We start from the raw sequence: 21,179 nt of genomic DNA, 5'->3' as shown, positions 1-21,179 counted from the left end.
AAAATAATTCATTATATCAGTTATACATAAAAAAAAAACTTATGAAAGTAACATAAATAAAACTAAAAAATAATAACAACAAAATATTATATATATATATATATATATATATATTTATTGAAGTCTAAGAAATTATTTTAATGCCAACATTAAATATAAGGTAAGTACGTACATGAAACATTGTGTCCAGTGATGAAACTAACAATATTACACAAACAAATTTTAAAAAGTAATTATACTAATACATCAAAATATGTTCTAAAGAGAAATTAAACAATGTCTACAAAGTAACGAATAGAAACTAAAACTGTCCAAGTAGTATCAAGAATACATTAAAATTACTTCCTTTTCAATTTTGATATTTGTTCTTAATGTCGTCAATGAGATATGATCATCCAGTGTGTGGCCCTTAAAAGAATATCACTCCATAAATCAACAAATTGACATTACAATCAAGAGCCTAATTTGACAATTTATTAACAATCCTAAGATATTAAGTACATAAAGAAATTTATAATAGTAAGAATAAATTATGGAAATTAATGATTTAAGTAAACAATACCTCAACAAGTGGTGCAGAGAATCATCGTGTAACATCTTTAATATTGCACAACCATTTCTTCGAATAATGAATTTCCTTTAAAACATGAAATTAAATTAAAAAAGTATAACAAAGAAATTTGAAAATGAAATGTAGCACATACTACAAAGAATTAAGAATACGTACTACACTTTCAAGATCACCATCAAAATATTTTTCGATAATATAAGGATCAATACACATTTTTGTGACATAGAATGAATGGTCAAGTTGTGACACAAAATGTATATAAGTTCTTAAATTCATGTTGTTATATTACAACAAAGATATGAGAAATAAGAATAGTTTTGGATTAAAGAATTTTCATACCTCATATGTATGACTGTAATAATATACTTAAGACATTTTCAAATATTTCTCTGCAATCACATTAGTAGTTAAATTAGTGGTATTACCATTATCATCCAAAATCAATATTTGCAACCCTTTCTTAGATTTTACTCTGGAAACAACAACATATAATTATCCATGTGTAAACACTGGACGTGGTAGATATAGACCAACTTTATTAAGTGTTTGACCTTGGCTTTTATTTATTGTTATAGCAAAGCACAAAGATATTGGGAATTGTCTTCTTTGAAACTTAAACGAAAATCATGATTCAGAAGGAGTCAAGTTCATTCTAGGAATAAATATTTGATCACCAATATTTTTCCCAGTAATAACTTTGGCATCAATAACATTCTTCCACAAGTGAGTTAGTTGTAATCTTGTTCCATTGCAAAGTCTATTGGCTTGATCAATGTTTCTTAGAAGCGTGATTGGAACTCTAACTTTTAATTTAACACAGTGGTTGAGAATTCCGGAGCATTTGATAGCATTCAAAAATTCAATTGTAAACCACTCAGCTTGAGCATTTTCTTGTTCATCAGATTCGTAAGGGGTGTCTGAACTTAAATAAGTAACTTCGTTTTCGGGGACTAAGGATAAAATGAACTCATTCACTTCATCCACATATTCTGTAGTAGGACATAGTATTGTACCATCATCAAAAGAACCACCACAGGTAACATTGTTTATGTAGGCGGGGTAAACAAATTCAACCAACTGCAATAAAGGTTGTTCAACATGTAAAATTAAAATGTCTTCTGGTATTTCAATACTTCCTTGTCCCAACTTATTTAAGTCCATATCTCCATCTCCAATGTGAAGTATTCAATCAGAAAACTCTTTTATTTATGTTGTAGTTTGCATAGATTTATGACTCTTTAATCTCATATTCTCGATAAGTTTTAAGACTTTGCAAGCTTTCCATAATTCTGAGTAATTTATTGTTTTCTTGACAATGTCATATCTTGATCCATTTTTTACAACGGGTAATATCTGCCTAAAGTCTCCTCCCAATACAATGACTTTACAACCGAAAGGTTTAAGGGTGTTTTCTTCACTTTTAGTCCTCATGACATCCCTTAGAGTTCTATGCAAGGCTTCAAAACATAACATATTAATCATTGGAGCTTCATCCCATATAATTAATTTAGTTTCAATCAACAATTTGGCCCTAAGACTTCCTTGAGGTATATTACAGGTTGACTGATCATTTATTAACAAAGGAATGCAAATGGTAGAATGAGTTGTTTTTCCTCCTGGAGGTAACAAAGAAGTTATACTGTTAAAATCTACATTCAACACAATCAACCCTTTTGATCGAATCGCAGTAGACAAAGTTTTCCACATAAAAAAAAAATTCCTGATCCACCATAACCGTATAAGAAAAAATTGTAACTTCATTTCCCTACTTTTATTCATAATAATACCTCTTTTATTCATAATTATTCAGTCAAAGCTTGAGAATGCAGTTGCTTCTAGTTCAGAAGAACGAGATAAAAGTTCAACTTCAGATGATGTATTTTCCCAAGTGTTTGGAAAAGAGCGACATGGGTATGTACGGACATATGGAAGAGAGGTTGTGCCTTCAGACTTGTGGGGATCAAATCTCAAATTGAGATGCAAAGATTAGTTGATGAAGGTAAAAAAAAATGCCTAAGTTGAGCTTCAAAGGATAAAAGAAAAAATGCAAGAGGAGATGGAAGTTGAGCTTCAAAGGATAAAGGAAAAAATGCAAGAGGAGATGGAAGTCAAGCTAAAAGAGCAAGTAGAAGAAAGGAAATTTGAACTTCTAAACAACATCAAATCTGCTTCCACTAAATCGCAAAGTTGTATTCCAAGAGTAATGACCCAAGATCTCCAAGAAGAAGTTGTTATTGAGGTATATAATATAAATTTTGCATTAAACTTGTTATTGAATTAGATATTACACATTACATTTTTTTTACTTTAATGTAGAAACAAGGTCAGACCACTCCTAGAAGCAAAAAGAGAAAAGCATAGAAAGACCTTACATTTGGAGTTGTCACACTTGAAAAAGATCTTAAGACATTCCAACAGTCCTCCACAACCATTGAACTCTTCATGTAAATATAGTTCTCTAAAATATGTTTCTAGTTTTTTTCTTTTGATTTATTGGTTAATAATGATTATTATTACAAGCAGAAATTTGAAAATAATTATAAAGATATAAATGTTGATTCACAAAGTGTTGAAAGAGTAAGTGAAATTACTAGCATGCATTGGTTTGGATGGTAACCAATTGGAAGATTGATTCCTCCCAAACCTGTGTTCGAATGCTGGTAACTGAGAAAAAAAAAAGTAAGTGAAATTCAAAATACAGGTGATTTTCTCATATCATAATGCCCGTTATGGGATAAGTTAGTTCTCTGCATGATTTATTCCCCTTGATGACGGACACTCACTCACTAACCACTTTAAGGAATCTAGTATATTCTTTTTTGTTGGAATTAAATTGGGTTCCTTCTTTTCTTCTTAAATTTACAAGTTCTAGAATAAAATTAATCTCTATCTTTCACTACACTACTAAAGTTCACACGTATATTATTGCTCAACACTCATACAACATGGAAAGTTCAAGATCTTATGAAAGTAGATATGTTAAGATATTACTTGTTAATGAGAATAAGAACCTACCTATTCATTGAAAAATTTGTCTTTAACAAAAATTCAAGCAATAGCTTTCAATACAGATATATAATTATTTTTCTACTTCAATTTTCTATGCATTCAAGCAAAAAGAAAGAATAAAAGTAAATAAAATTGAAAAGGATGTGGATCATATAAAATTCATATACTAATCAGCAAAGAACTGAAGGAGATACCTGAGAAGACACGTATGCTCTCATTTGGGAATTTAAATTTATCAAGCAGAAGATTTTTAGTAACATTTTTATAATGTTATTTTTTTATTAAAAATAATACTAAAAAAATTTAGTAACATTTTTAAATGTCACTTCTTTATTAAAAAAAAGTTACTGAAGATTTTAAATAATATTTTTATAATGTTATTCTCTTTCTAAAAAATATAACTAAAAATTTAATAACATTTTTAAAATGTTACTTATTTATTAAAAATGTTAAGTTTTCAGTAACATTTTTATAATGTTACGGTTTTATTAAAAATCATTACTAAAAAGATTTAGTAATATTTTTAAAATGTCTCCTTTTTATTAAAAAAAAGTTACTAAAAATAATTAATAACATTTTTATAATTTTATTTTTTTTAAAATAAATATTACTAAAATGATTTAGTAACATTTTTAAAGTGTCACCTCTATATTAAAAAAATTTATTTGTAGTAACATTTTTATAGTTTTATTTTTTATTAAATACACATTACTAAAAATATTTAGTAACATTTTAAAAATGTTAAATTTTTATTAAATAAATGTTATAAAAAATATTTAATGACATTTTTATAAATGTATCTATTGAAATATAAAAATGTTACTAAAAGTCTTTAGTTACATAAAATATATGCTACGATAAAATGTTACTAAATCTTAGTAACATTTCCTTTGATTTATAACAATTTTTTTTATTTTACTAATTATTATATATTATTATATATGTAGTAGTGAAAGGATTAGACCGTTTTTAATCAGAACCTTGTTTAAGAGGATTAAACAGTCTTTTATCCATGTCACTCTATAATCAATTAGACTCTCTATTACACATCACACTATATAATGACTTCATTATTGTAATTTTTTAAATATTTGGAATGAAAAACTTCTCAATAACATTACATCATCTACAGTATCACCCTTTTCCTCACTATAATATATACAAATGTATTTTACTTACAAAAAATATTAAATGGATTAGTCTTTCATCATACCTTATTTAAGAAGATTAGACAATCTTTCACTCATTTTACTATATATAATAAGTTAGATTGTCTATCACATATCACACGGTATAATCTGTATAATCGCTTTATTGTTGTAACTTTTTAATTTATGGAATAAAAAACTTCTCACTAACACTAAAATCTACCCTATCACCCCTTTATACTCATTAAAGGGATTCATAAAACTATTTTAAGGGATTAGACAGTGTATCACATGTCACATTATATAATTCACCTACAACGTCCAATGCCTTAATTGAGTGCATAATGAGTTCATTGTTGTAACTTTTTTTTATATTTGCAACTAAAAGATTTAAATTGAAGTTACAACATCTACCACATCACTCATTTATGCTCATTATGGTATATACAATTGCATTGTACTGATGAAAAAGATTATTAAAAGGATTCAAAGAAATACTTAAAGGTATTAGAAAGTCTTTCATCTATCCTACTGTATCATTAGTTAGACTGTCTACCACATGTCACACAGTATAATCAGTTCATTATTGTAATTTTTTTTAATATTTGGAATGAAATTATTTGCATTTTCCTTAAAGTGTCTATCATACCACCCCATTATGCTCATTATATAATATACGACTGCCCTTTACTAATAAAAAAATATTAAAAGCATTTAGAAAATTATTTAAAGGTACTAGACAATCTTTCACTCATCCTAATGTATAATTATCACATGTCACATTGTATAACGAGTTCATTGTTGTAATTTTTCATATTTCGAACGAAAATTTTCTCACTCCCCTGCAACGTCTATCATAACCCTTTTTTATGCTCATTATAAAATATATAAAAATATATTGTAGTGTTAAAAAAAGATTAAATGGATTCACAAAACTATTTAAAGTGATTTGACTGTCTTTCACCCATCATACAGTATAATCAATTAGATCGTTCATCACATATCACACTATTAATAAGTTCTTTATTGTAATTTTAACATTTGGGATTAAAAGCTTTTTATGCTAGCGAAAACAAATTGTGATGCCTTCATGTATTTTGGATAATTTAAACAATCTTTCTACAACTACAATACTCAGTACATTCTCTAAGAGTCTAAAACATGTTTCTTATACACGTTTTGATAAATTTTCTCAATTAATTCAGACTGAATGTGTTACTTGGGTGGTCCGATAGGAGCCCCATAGCGGGTGGCACGATAGGCCCAACACAAACACTCGCTAGGATAGGCTCGAAATAGCTCTGATACCATGTTACGAAGTGGACTTTAAGCCTAACTCAACCCCATAAAACCGGTTCAATGAGATGAGGTTTGCACCCACTTATATACTATGAAAGGCTCTAATCTCTAGTCGATGTGGAATCTCCAACATATCTCCCATTATTTAGAACAAAATGATTTTCTCATTATTTTTTTTATTTTTATTTGTCTCCTCCGATCAATATTACAAAATATTGATGAATTAGTTTTTAAACTATTCAAAAAATCAAATTACAAAATTGCAAAATCGAACCTTTTTGTCTTCACCGCCTATTACAAAATGTCATCTACTACAAATATGAAGATACCGCAAAATCTAAAATTAACATATTATATTCAAGTATCAAAACACACATTCACATAATGAAAAAAAAATAACAAGTCAAACAATTCAAATTATAAAGTATATCATCTAATGTTTCATATTGTCTAATACCCACATTTCGTTTACCTCACTACCATTATCTTCTCAGTATTATATATACAAGTTTATTTTACTCATAAAAAATTATATATTTAATTTTATGGTATTTTTATATATTATTTTATGATATATTGATATAATATATTTTTTTATTATTAACGAAGGCTAAACTTCCTCTCAAAAACCGTGAGTTGCCTGGGTACAAGTATTCGTAAAAAGACAACGTTATATTCCAAAAACTAGTTTTTGTAGAAAGACAATCTTATATTAACCCCTTTTAAATCTATCAATCCCCATGGGACCGTCATTCTATTTTTCACGACATGGTGTTCCATAATATGACATTACATTAAAAAAAAACAATTATAATATGACATTACATTAAAAAAAAAACAATTGAGACTTTGAAAAACTGTAGGAAGAAATTGAAGAAAGAAAAAACTCTAACAAGGAATAAACTAATTAATAAACCTAAAATTTAATAGCAATTAAAACACGTAGCAAATAGTATATGGCAGCATAAATTGGATTGAAATGCTACTCCTAATCAAACTTAAACTTGATTCTGTTTCAAAAATTGAGAGTTTGTAAAATTTATTACAACTTTATTATTTATTTTTAATTAAAACTCATAATTTTACATTTTTATCCTGTGAAATGTAATTTTTGATTTAAAAGGAGTTAAACTAAAAAGATATTTCAACATGAAACTCAAACTTGGGAAGACCAAATTCCCTTCAAATTCAGATATGTTTTGCTTTGGAACATGGTGTGTTTTGAGTGTTGACAATGTTTGTTCAAATCAACCTTTGGTTCCACTTCAATCCATATACAACGTTAACCACGAGAAGCCACCGTTTTTGAAGAAATTAGAAATGAAAGCAGCATAACATTACGTGCGTGCAACATAACATTGCCTCACGACGATTTTCACAAACTTAAGATTCATGAGCAATGAGAAAACTTGGGAAAGTTTAGTTCATACCATGACTCTACTCTTACTGTACTATTGCTTGAATTTTAGGTCATCATAGAAAGGTTTCACTTCACATGCTTAGTCTCTGGACGTACATGTTCTTTATGTCTTCTTCAAAAAAACCATTCCTCACACTATATTAACATTGAAGCATAGTGAAAATGTGGTAATTGGAAGAAATAATTTTTGTTAAGCATTAAACTCAAACCTCAATTTTATTTGAAACTAGAATGGGTCTTATTTAAAACTAGAATTGACGATAATTATTACCTTTAATTTTAATTTTAACTGTCATTTATATAGTATGCTTTTAAATGTAATTTAGAGTATAGTTGTTATGATAACATGTGCAGTTCAAAGATTTATTGTGAGACTAATTAAAGATATTTGTATTCTCCTTTTGAAAAGTAGTAGTGAAATAAAGATATAGTATATGTTAACAGTTTTGACAACAGATCTTTTAGAATTTAGTTTTAACTTGTCTCGTGTGAACTTAAGGCAATTAAAATCAAAGTAGCAGAAGGACCAACCATGCTTCCAGGGGTTACCAAAACTATATAAAGCTGTCTAAGAGTAAGAAACACCAGCATAGCCAATTCCTCATCAAAATGAAACACTTTGGTCTGTTTATGTCCATCTGTTTTCTCTCTTTACATTGAACACAGTGTGGATTAGCCAATTGCCTTTGCATCAGAAAATCAAACCGATCATTTGGCATTGCTCAAATTCAAGGAATCCATATCCACGGATCCATATGGAATCCTACTCTCTTGGAATAGTTCTACTCACTTTTGTAATTGGTATGGAATCACATGTAATCCCATGCTTCAAAGAGTTACAGGGTTGAATTTGGAAGGATACAAGTTGAAGGGATCCATATCTCCTCACATAGGCAATATGAGAAAATTCAACCTTGGAGACAACAGCTTCTACGGGAAAATCCCACAAGAATTGGGACGATTGTCACAATTGTGGAACCTCTCTCTAGCAAATAACTCATTGGTAGGAGAAATTCCTACAAACCTGACAGGTTGCACTAATCTCAGAAGCTTACTCTTATATGGAAACAATCTAGTTGGCAAAATACACTTCCAAATCAGCTGTCTTCGGAAGCTACAAAAATTGAGTGTTTTTAGCAACAAGTTATCTGGAGGAGTTCCGTCTTTTGTAGGTAATCTTTCATCTCTAACTCATTTTTCTGTGTCTGACAATAAGTTAGAGGGAGGTATTCCACAAGAAATTTGTAACCTCAAAAGCTTGACATTTCTATCATTGGATCTCAACAGACTGACTGGCACATTTCCCTCTTGTCTCTATAATATGTCATCCCTTAGTCTAATCTCAGCTCCAGAAAATCAATTAAATGGATCTCTTTCACCCAACATGTTCAACACCCTCCCCAATCTAGAACTACTTGCAATTGCTATGAATCAAATCTCAGGTCCAATCCCACCTTCCATTACTAATGCATCTGTTCTTCTAGTAATTGATATAAGTGAAAACCATTTCACTGGAAAAGTTCCAACAAGTCTGGGGAAGCTACAAGATCTTCAATATCTGTCATTGTATAGAAACAACCTAGGTGACAATTCAACAAACGATTTGGAGTTTTTAAAGTCATTCACAAACCATATTAAGTTGGGTAGATGTAAGCTACAATAACTTTGGAGGTCATTTACCTAATTTCTTGGGCAATTTATCCATCCAACTCAGTCTACTACATCTTGGAGGTAACAAGATATCAAGAGAAATCCCTGAGTCATTAGGAAATGGCTTAGCTCTCTTGACGATGGAGCATAACCGCATTATTGGAACTATCCCAACTACTTCCGGAAAGTTTCTGAACATGCAAGTGTTAGACCTAAATGCAAACATGCTGTCAGGAGAGATAGGACCCTTCATAGGAAACCTTAGTCAATTGTTTCATTTGGATATGGGAAAAAATATGCTAGAAGGAAATGTTCCTCCAAGTATAGGAAACTGTCAAAAATTAGAACATCTAGACCTTTCACAAAACAACCTTACCCTTGGGGATTTTTAATCTTTACCTCTCTAACAACCATGTTGAATTTGTCAAAAAACTCATTGAGAGGTGATATACCAGAAGAAGTGGGCAGCCTAAAAAACTCAATTGACTAGATATATCTGAGAATCATCTGTCTAGTCACATTCCTGGAACTATAGGAGAATGCATAATGTTGCAATACCTCTATTTACAAGGAAATTCATTACAAGGATTCATACCACCCTCTTTGGCATCACTTAAAGGTTTCAACGTTTAGACCTGTCAAGGAATCATTTGTCTGGATCAATTCCAAATGTTATACAGAACATTTATTTCTTAGAATATCTCAATGTATCTTTCAACATGTTAGACGGTGAGGTTCCAACTGAAGGTGTCTTTCGAAATGCAAGTGGACTTGTGGTGACTGGAAATGGTAAGCTTTGTGGAGGTATTCCAGAAGTGCATCTACCACCATGCACGGTGAAAGGTGTGAAACTTGCAAAACACCTCAAATTCAAGTTGTTAGCAGTGTTATTTAGTGTGATTGGTTTTCTTCTCACACTGTCAATTCTTATACCATACCAATGATGAGGAAAAGGAGTAAGAAGCCATCTTTGGATTCAACAACATTTAACCAACTAGCTAAAGTTTCGTACCAGAGTTTGCATAACGGAACTAGTGGGTTCTCAACTTCAAACTTGATAGGTTCTGGAAATTTTTTAGCTCTGTCTACAAAGGAACTCTTGAGTTAGACGACAGAGTTGTTGCCATAATGGTCCTAAATCTTCAAAGAAAAGGAGCTCAAAAGAGTTTCATTGCTGAATGCAATGCACTTAAAAATGTTAAACATCGAAATCTGGTTCCGATTTTAACATGTTGTTCCAGTACGGATTACAAAGGTGAAGAATTTAAAGCTCTAGTTTTTGAGTATATGAGAAACGGAAGCTTAGAGCAATGGCTCCACCGAAGGACACTGGGGGCAGAACATCAGAGATCGTTGAACCTTGATGAAAGATTAAACATCATGATTGATGTTGCTTCTGCGATACATTATCTTCATCATGAATGTGAGAAATTGATTATTCATTGTGACTTAAAGCCAACCAATGTCCTCCTTGATGATGATATGGTTGCTCGTGTGAGTGATTTTGGCATTGCAAGACTACTCTCAACTGTCAACTCTACCACTTCTGGGCAAACTAGTACTATTTGTATAAAGGGGACAGTTGGCTATGCTCCTCCAGGTATGGTATAAACTCTTGAATCAATATTTCTCTGAATTTCCCTATCTTTTAGTGAAAAAATAATATTTAACCAAAGTTTGACAATTTTTGTTAATATTTTAGAGTATGGAATGGGTCTATGAATGGTGACATGTATAGTTTCGGGATTCTATTGTTGGAGATTCTTACCGGAAGAAAACCCACAGATGAAATCTTTGGAGATGGTCAAAATTTGTATAGCTTTGTGAAAAATTCATTTCCTGATAATCTTTTACAGATTTTGGATCCATCGCTCGTACCAAACCATGGACAAGCAAGCATAGATGAAGAAAACAATCAGAATCTTACTTCAAGTGTTCAAAAGTGCTTAGTTTTACTCGTTCAGATTGGACTTAAGTGTTCTGTGGAGGCACCAGATGAAAGAATGAATATAGTAGTGGATGTCAATATAGAACTAAGCAAAATTAGAAGAACCTTTCTTATTGGTAAGATAAATGAAAAATAAACTGATTCTCCGCGTAACAGTCATTTACAATATTTTTTTACTCCTCTGTTGTTTAATTTTATTTTATGAATTATTTCCCAACATACTACTTTTTCTTCTCAAACTTAACAATATAATAAAATGGAGATTTCTATATTCTTAATTGCAGATGCTAACGGCTTCAGCTCTTAACCCGAATAATTTCTTTAGTTCCAATTTGATTTTGTAACATTTTGTATGTATTTCAAAATTGCAGAACGTCGAAGGGAACAGGCTTCTTTTCGTAGTTCAGGTGTTGATGCTTGAAGAATCAAATCTGAGGTCAAAAGCCAAAACCAAAGCTTATGTTTGCAGCATGGTGTACTGTTCAATTATATTGTAACCAGTTTTCTGCCTTTTGTTGTTGTTGCATCTTCTCATATGAATGCATCAATTTATTGTATGTCATAATTAATCAAAGTAATGTACTTACTGTACTTCGTTTTTATTTCCCATTATTTTCCAAATAGCACTAAAATGCTTTCAAACTAAATCTATATTCACCATACCAATGTTTTATGTTTATTTTGAAGTAACATAAAAATCATTGGTATGTAAATCTCACTTGGTATTCATGCTTTTAAAGTATTATTAGTTGGAACATTGGTATATTAAACTACACAACTATTAATGACAAACTAAGGATCAAGATACCTGCATAAAGGCGTTTCAGTGAAATATGGTTCATTGTTATGTTCTGTATCACTTTTATGGTGCACCGATTGAAAGATTGGTCCAAGGATGGTTGTATTTGAGAAGAACCTGAACAAAGGTGTCTAGTATGCCTTTTAGTTCATTTCCTTAATAAAAAGGATTTTCCAAAATTTTCCCAGTTTATTGGAACTTTGATCCATTGATTTTTCTTTCTTTTTCTGATTTAGTGTTTTCCAAAGATTTGTTTTGCAAAACGGCTTGCAGAATTCACCTCTGATCACAACAGTGTTTTTCTTGAAAACCACTACAGTTTCTCATAAATTTTGTGAGATGTATTTTGTTTTGAACTGTGATAGTGATAGGAAGCATAATTTTTTATATTCACTACAGAGGATTGATTTATTATATTGCTAATGTATTGCTTATGGTATTTGAATTTGACTGTATAGTAATTTGAATTACGGTTAAGCTTTTAGCTATCTTTCTTGTGAACGAGCTAAGATCATTTTTGAAGCAACTTGGTCTTATCACATTTGTATCGTGCTGGAGTACCTATTGCTTAGAGATCTACATGTTTAGGGGACTTCAATTTCATAGCTGAGAATGATTGATCCAACCATGTCATCAACTCAAACTTTATTTCCCATGACAGTAAAACTGTAAACGAACGAAACCAGGCAAAGATGCTATTTATATACAGAGAAACTAAGGAAAAACAAAATACCAGTCTAAGAAGGAAGACTGTTGAAAACAACACAAAACATACTAAGGCTAGAGGGTCTAGCGAGACCGTCTAGACGTTCCAATACACTAGACGGTCTAGCAAGCTGCAACACACTAGACGATCACTGTCTACAACAAACACGCTGCAACACACTAGACGGTAGACAATGCAAGACACTAGACAGTCACCATCTATTACGAAGCTTTCACGAGTCTACGTAGACTCGCGAGTTTGACAACCTTGGTATGGTGTAAACTTTTAAATAGCCCTTTTTTATCTGTCTCGCCTTTTGTAAGGACTTATTTACTAATGACAAGTTTTGCTACACATGTCAGAGTATGGAGTGAGTTCTGAGGTGTCTACGCATGGTGACATTTACAGTTTAAGAATTCTTATGATGGAAATGTTTACAGGAAGGAGACCCGCAGATGAAATCTTTGAGGATGGTCAAAATTTGCATACTTTTGTGAAAAAATCATTTCCTAATAATATTTTACAGATTTTGGACCCAGATTTTGGACCCTTCACTTATAGCAAAACCAGGACAAACTACAATAGAAGAAGAAAACACTCAGAATCTTACTAGTGAGTGAAACAAAATCAAGAGAGTCTTTCTAGCTTTTAGAAGAGAAAAAATGTGGATCATCATATTGTTGCTTGGCTATATTTCAGAGATATTGTTTGTTTTGGATATCAGAGTTCTATCATGATTTTGTCATTAAAAGATTTTTTAGTGGGTTTGAAGGAGGAAGGTGTATTTAAACCGTCTTTAGTCTCGACTCTTGATGTGAAACTATTGGGCATACTGGAAGAGAATCCATACACTTTTCTTTAATATTAAAGAGATATGCAGCATAGAATTCTGTTTAAGTTAAGGTTTATTAGATGTGAAATTGATGGTGGTCGAAAAATAAAAAAAGTCATGTGAAATATGCAAATTAATGAGTATACACAAAGTACAAAGTAGACTACAAAGGTATTCTTGTATATTCCCTGCACAGACTTTCAGTCTGAAAGCGATTTCACATTGCCGAGTCCAAGTTCTTGTGTAAAATCATGTTTAAATATTAAGATAACAGAGGAAAAATATGTCAAACATATATGCAGAGACTTTTTAGTCTATCAAAAGAGTGGTACAGGTACTTGTAATTTGTAGAACAATAAATGAATTAAGAAACAACTTTTCTAGGATTTCATACAATAATCAAACATTTAATCAGTGATTGTCTGTCTGTTTTCTTTAGACAAATCAACAAATGTGACTGAAAATGTAGACTATGCAACATTGCAGAAATCAAATTCCATTTTCTACCTGCTCATCACTTTTTAAATATACTGTTAATTGTTTGTCTTTCTCTTCAATCGTAGCTGGTACTTTTATTATATAATATGAACAGTATGTTTTATATCATCAGGCGTTTCAATGTACTTCAAATTTTGTTGTATCATAACTGAACAAATTGAGATTTTTCAGCAGTCATGAGGCCTAAACGAATTTGATGTCATTTCAAAACCCCTTACTTTTGTAACCCGGTGAGCTCTTAGTATTATGCAGCAAGGTTAGTTGAAACACCACTTTTCTTATAGTTCTTTGAGAGTTTTCTCTGTTCAAGTCAATTAATGAATGCTTTTCACCTGCATCTATTGATTTTGTTGTAATTTCAGAATTAGAAATACATAAGTTTATTGTTGAGTATTGTTGATCAGGAACTGGTTGTAGGCAAATATTTTCTGATGGACTAGAGCAGCAAACCTGTTGTAAGTTTATTTCAATTGCTGAAGAGGTGGACCTAAACTTGTTACAATTGTGTAATGGTAATTGAAACCACTTGATTGATCTTCTAATGTCGAGATAGACAATATGTATTGGAATTCTTCCCTATATACTTTCCATGTTCAGAAAGTCTGTACAAGGTATAACAATAATAAAAATATAAAAATATGACAACAATATTACAAAGGCTCTAATACTTAGTTACATTTCAGCTTAAAACCAATTGCCATGTAACCAAATGAAGCAATAGATATATAAATCACACTCTAAGAATAGGTGATAGGACTTTCAAACACTCCTGTTTCCATTAGGGATAACAATTTAAGTTATTTATCCCATAAGAAATGTAGATTAATTTTATTTTCCTATCCCACATAAGAGTTGGTTTGCGGGCTTAGGAGTCGAGCCTTAGGAGTCGAGCCCGCATAAAAAAAAATTTAAGAAAATTAATGAAATAGATTTTTTAAATATAAATTTTAAATACATTTTTTTGTTTATTAAATTAAATTTTTTTCATTTAGATGAATTAAGTATATTGTCTCAAAATATTGTTCTCACGACACATGCGCAATAAGATATAGATAAAAAATAAATATTATGATGTTATAATTTTCAATAAAATTTGAATTTTAATTGTATAAATAAATGGACTAATAAAATATTTTATTAAATATATACACTTTTAAAGGTAATAAATGTAAACAAATGATTAATTCTAAATAGAAAACAGTATAAAATAATACCTATAATATATATATATATATAATATTGTATTTAAATTTTATTATAAAAATGAATTAGGTAATTTTACTATATTGGATGAGCATTGAAACCTAAACAATTTATGCATTATGCATTTCAGAAAGACAAAAATACACTATTAAATTTCAAAAAATCATCAAGTCTTACCGAATTTTGTGAAGGTGTTATGAATTAGGGATTGAGACAAGTTTCTTCCTACACCCCATACTTCAAAAAATACTCAAATTATCTTTACATTTTTCATTGAAAGTTTTTCTTTAATTTTAGAATTTGGAATAATATGGATAATTTTTCAATTTTTGAGAGTATGAGGGTACTAGAAGAAATTATGGAGGTACAAAAAAATCCAGAATTTTAATACATGCGGGTTGGCTTACGTCATCCTACACTTCACCCACGCGGACTACGAGTTATACGGAACGAGTCTAAGTGTACTAACTAACGGCCACTTCACGTTTTTCTTTATCAAGTCACAAGCTAACCCAATGACATTATCATCCCTACTTCACAAGCAAGCTTGCCAAACTAGACAATTATCAAGATAAATATCATGATAATAATAAACAAAGGATGGAGACATTGGAATAGGATTTCTCATATTAGCCCTAATATAAAGTCTAAAGCAGTGGACACAACAAATATATAAATATCACAATAGCATAAAAATTAAATTATCCTTAACTCATATATATATATATATATATATATATATATAATATTATGTAACAAATATATCAAACTTACTTTAGATTACACTGCTTCCATTCCCTTACACCAAAAACTGCAATAACCATACATCTTGATTAACCCTTCGGTGGTTACACATACACTTCATTTCTCCAGTCTTCCTATGAGAATGGTCTCTGAGATGATGAAAAGAGCTGAAGAAAAGGATGAATTGGCCAGCTCAATTTCACGTGAACTGATTGTCCAAAAGTGTAAGTCCATACTATTTGGCACAGCATGTGCATTAATATTGAAACCATACACACACAGACAAAGGCAAAAGATGATTTAAAGCTGAAGTAAAGACAAATAAACTGCCACCGCCATAATTTATTTGTTCTCTTTCGTTTCAACCCCATTTTTATTTCCAAATTTAGGTTCTCTGTCTCACTTAACTTGTCTTTCGATTAATTCACTCTCATCAATTTCACATGTTGAAAATCCATACTGATATGACTACAGTAAAATGTAAACTTCAATTTCTAAATCAGTTTTTGTAAGCTTAATTTTATTCTAATTCAAATTTTAAGATCATATTTGAACTTGTTTTAGTGATTGTTGATTACAAATATTAGTTTCATGTTTAGGATGTAAAGTTTACATAAATAGATAATGAAACTTGATCTTGCAAATTAAATTGGTATGATTGAGTTATGAGAGTCTATTTTCTAGAGTTTTCTGCTACTTAGAAGTCATTTTCAATCCACAAAGAAGAAGAAGTTACTGTTTCATCCTAGCATCCATCTTCATCAAATAACTAACTTTGATATATCTCGATTCTATATTTTCATGGACAATAACTAATACCAATACATGTGATTTAGAGATAATGAGCGTTTTTATCAACATCTCATGTGCGAAAATATATTTTAAACATAAAATAAGAAAATTGAATAAACTTTTGTATAAATCTGATCCATGCAAGTTTGTGTACTTAAGTTTTTTTATAATATATGGAATACTCCTTTAACTAATTAACTACGTCTTTAGAAAGTATTTGCTGACAGAACATCTATGAAATTAGTCAGTAAATTTTACCATGAAACTTGTCAAAATAAGTTACAAGTTAAATGTTGATGTGATAAGTTTTCTATATTAAATAAGTATTTGATTAAATTATTTATGTAAACTTAACTTAAAACATATTAAAAATCTAGGAATAAGGATTTTCTGTGCAGTGAATTTGTTCGTACAGAAAATAGGTAAGGACAAGTTTATATCTGCCACAATGCTTCAACTAAAATAAAATTAAAAGCACCCTTTTGTATGCCACAGACTGATTTCTAATATCGAAGGCTTATTGAAGTAACAAAATTTGTGATTCAAATGAGAGGAAAAAATTAAAATCTAGCCACTTGATCTTCAATCTCTCTCTGATTGAAACTCTGATTATGCCTCAAACCATGTAATTGCGTGATCCATGATTCCTTCCACCCCCAACTTGCATGCCATTGAAGTTGAATGAATATGACAATGCTATCCAGCTTGTTCTAAAAGGTCCTACACTTCACGTGCCACCTACTTGTTCCTAATTCTATGGACCCCCTTTTTATTTCTCTCCTTGCTTTTAAACCAGTAACACTAACTGTTGCTATTGCTATGCCTCAACTTGTATTCAGATTCTGAGGTCACACTCATCATAAGCTTATTAGTTAACTTGAACAAGCTGATATTGTTAAGTCAGTGTTATAAGTTAATTGTATCAGGCATTTTTAGACTCAATTATTTTCTTAATTTTCCTCTTCTAAAGGAGAGGACAAGTCAGATAAACTTTATCAAAATCTCCCAAATATTAAGCAGTTTAGCTTTTGTGAAAGAAAAATAAACACATTTTTTGGAAAAAGAAACTTGGTAAATGATTAGTTTACCTAATTCATTTGTATCCCTGTGGAGGGTCTGCAATTTTTGAACTAACCCCTTATGACGTATTCATGTCACTTTCTATCACAATTTCTTATGCTTGTCAGTTAGTGTATGTAACACACCAAAGGGTGTGAGAAAAGATAAATCTTGGCCTAAAAAATCAGACCAGCATAAATTCACGCCATGCTGGCCTTCTCTATATAAAGGTCATCATCATTACAAATCTTAGAAGAGAGGTGAGAGAGAGAACACTCCTTGAGCTCCACCCATATCACAGCAACACTCTTGTTAATAAACAATGACCACTAACATGGCTTCCCAATTTGACAGTGATGTAAGATCGAAGAGACTAAGGCACTGTGCAGCCTCTTATGGAGAAAGAGGGAGCCCTAGCTCACTATCTCATCGCCAAAACTATGAATATATTCGAATCCAACCCCAAGGTAACATCAAAGAACAGCATACTAACAACATGGAACGTGAAAAGGGTACTAAACGTGGCACAAACCGAGGTAGGAAACAAGCACAAAAGCTTCAAAGGTTGGGTTTCTCGTACCTTGCATCATCTTTTCTTTACGTAGTCGTCAAGGTTAAAGCCTTCTATAATGGATTCCTTGGAGAAGTTTCTGGTGAAGCAAAAACAATGGGCATTGAAGCACCAATGACTACTGCACCATATTTCTCAGTGCCAGTTCTTGCAAATTAATAAAGTTCTTCCTTCAGTAGGGGCAACACGCATGTTCTCATGTCTGGTTCACTACTATGTTGGAGCACATAAAGCAAAATATAAAAAATGTCTCGAATGTTTATATTATTAAAGTGAGTAGAAATTTGTAATCAAGTTCTGACTAGAGTTGCACTTCTATGCGCAGGTTTCTTGAGAAGTTCCCTGCTGGACTATGAAGTAAAAATATATTTTTTGGGAACTGATTGTAATGATGTAATAAATAAATTTGAACAAATGTTATTCTGTTCTACATATTGGTGTCTGCTTTGCAAAAACCTGCTGAAGTGCTAGTTAACTACATCAGTGTATATGTGTTAATTAAGATTAACTAATTGCACCACTAAAACATTGAATACAAATTAATATGTTCCATTTTGGAAGTTCTGACCACGTAAATATTTGAACTAATATTATATTCTTAAGAATGGTTTCAAGCTCACAGACTATTACTTATTATACCAGCAAACGTGTATTCCAGAAGATTCAGACATGCGCATTTACTTAGTTCCAACAAAACTTGAATGTGAGATTAGGTAGCCCGCATATATTCTATTGCTGAGTCTAAATAAATTCACCAGGATGCGTAGAAAATTCCAGAACATGGAATAATATGTCAAGTTTCACTATGAGCCGAGTCAAGAATTTTGTCTCCTTGATGAATTTGTTTGGATTTTTCGGCAGTGGAACTTTCTGAAGAGAGGGAGACATGACATCGAAAAAACTAATATAAAGAGAAATTTAACAATAAATGTATGAGATGGAACGTGCCGATTCCCACCATCCAAAATGAGAAAGAAAGATTTGCGTAAGACTAATTACAGCCCATGTGGAACACAAACCACAGCAAAAGATGAAACTGAAATGTTTGAATTATGAATGTGTTTAGAGTGAAGATTAAAATTTGGGTGCCTTGTTTATCGTTTGGATAATGTTTGATGAACACTCAAAATGTGAAACTACATTTGGAGGGATGAAAAATCAGGGAGAAAAATTATATACTTACATGAGATTTGCTGTGAGTAAAAAGAGAGACAGGCAGAGAATAAGGATCACAAAGAGGGGTTCGTTAAAAGTTAGGATAAACTCGTTTAATTTTTTTAGAGATTCATTGGAACTATTTTATTTAACGATAAAGCTTCCTCTCTAGAGAATATAATGATGAATTTGAGAAATTTGACAAGATTTTCATATTCATTAGCACAATCTTTATTTGATCAAGCTCCCGTAAGAAAACTAAATTCATCAAACTGTTTAAGAATTTATTGAGCATTTATTTTGGTTACCTCAAGAATTTAAGTCGATTTCCAGTTCATGGAAAAGTTAGTTGAAATGTCAAATATTTGATGTACTGCATACGGCATCCCATTTAAAGTTTCTGATGCTGACCTGGGAGAAATAGCCATAAAGTACCTCTATCTATACAAACTGTTTCCCATGTCAGGAGGGCAAAGTTTCCTTTACCTTCCAGCCAAAGACGAATATGCAAGGATTTTTGTTAATCGCCATGAGCCCCACTTCCCCACTTTCCTTTGGGTCTGGTTCAGATTTCGGAGACAAGTATATACTATCTATCTAAAGGCTTATATGACCATGTGACGATCTAATTTTTTTAAAGGTAAGAACCTTCCTCAAAGAAAGTCGCAATGGTTGCATTTTGACCATGTTTTTGAACTTTTGAAATGAACGTCGCGTTAATGCATCTAAAGAGTAACACCACTACACACTTCAGATTGTATAGTTACCTTAATTGAGACGAGGCAACATGTGTGGTTAAATTTAACCAACCTTAGAAACATGAAAAATGAGAACACAAACCTACCCCCCTCCCCAACTTGCAACTTGCAATGTTCGTGGTCCCAAACGAAACCCACCAATCATAACTGTGGGCATCAGTTTGTAAGGGTCCTGCTGCAATCTATCTCATTGATGACAACAGTAAATTGTGTTAAGCATCACGCGAATGGACAAATGAGAGCCGTCCAACAAGTACATAAAACAGAGCAAATTAGCTATGGAACAACTGTAGTTTCAAAATTCCCTACACCAGCAAAACAAGTAAATTCGTTTCATTATTGCACAAAAAATATAAAAAAAATAGATAGTTAGCTACTAATTTGCCCATTCTTACATAAAATATTTGTTTGATAAAAAGAAGAGAAATATAAAAGATGAGAATAGGAAAAAAAAAATTGATTGGGGTAGATAAGGAATGAAATAAAAGTTAAAAGTGTTTAACTGAAAATAAATAGAGAATATAGAATAAATAAAAAGAAAAATAGGAAGATGAATAGAAATAAATGAAAAATACACTAAAAGGATTACTAGTAAATATCCCTACTTTTAAAAATATATCTCCACTAACTTTTATCCACAAAACAACCCTTCTTATTTCCATCTTCACTCATCCACCCTATTTTTCAGAGAACAAAGACAAAGTGATACTTGGAATTTATAGCTAATAAGAAGTGTATTCTGACAAGGTAATGTGTGTTATGGGAAAACAGTGATATGGGCAATCTGATAGGGGAATGGGCAAATATTGACTTCGTAAATCAACTGTGTAGTGTTAACTAGTCGTTATCGTTGGGCAATCAAATCATGTCACAATCATGATGAACATCAAATTTCTGTCTCGTATGGACAGGTTCAGAACTTCCACCACAATCTTAAAAAAAAAAATATCCAACGAAAAAGATCATGGTCGTAAAAGCTGAAGCGGCCAGTAAGTGCTGGCCTGATAGGACATCCAA

General features: G+C 31.3%; 1 protein-coding gene and 1 pseudogene across 1 annotated transcript; one reads left to right on the top strand and one right to left on the bottom strand.

Annotated features, from left to right (window-relative positions):
* Nucleotides 1-1,195: 1,195 nt before the first annotated feature.
* Nucleotides 1,196-1,732, bottom strand: LOC137809274 (uncharacterized). Its single transcript, XM_068610407.1, has one exon. It carries the CDS (start codon nt 1,730-1,732, stop codon nt 1,196-1,198), a length of 537 nt encoding a protein of 178 aa, XP_068466508.1.
* Nucleotides 1,733-2,615: 883 nt separating this feature from the next.
* Nucleotides 2,616-11,647, top strand: LOC137809273 (probable LRR receptor-like serine/threonine-protein kinase At3g47570; annotated as a pseudogene).
* The last annotated feature ends 9,532 nt before the right edge of the window (nt 11,648-21,179 follow it).

Source organism: Phaseolus vulgaris, chromosome 2 (genome assembly GCF_000499845.2).
Source record: "Phaseolus vulgaris cultivar G19833 chromosome 2, P. vulgaris v2.0, whole genome shotgun sequence".
Lineage (NCBI taxonomy): Eukaryota > Viridiplantae > Streptophyta > Magnoliopsida > Fabales > Fabaceae > Phaseolus > Phaseolus vulgaris.
This window is presented reverse-complemented; position numbering and strand designations above follow the sequence as displayed.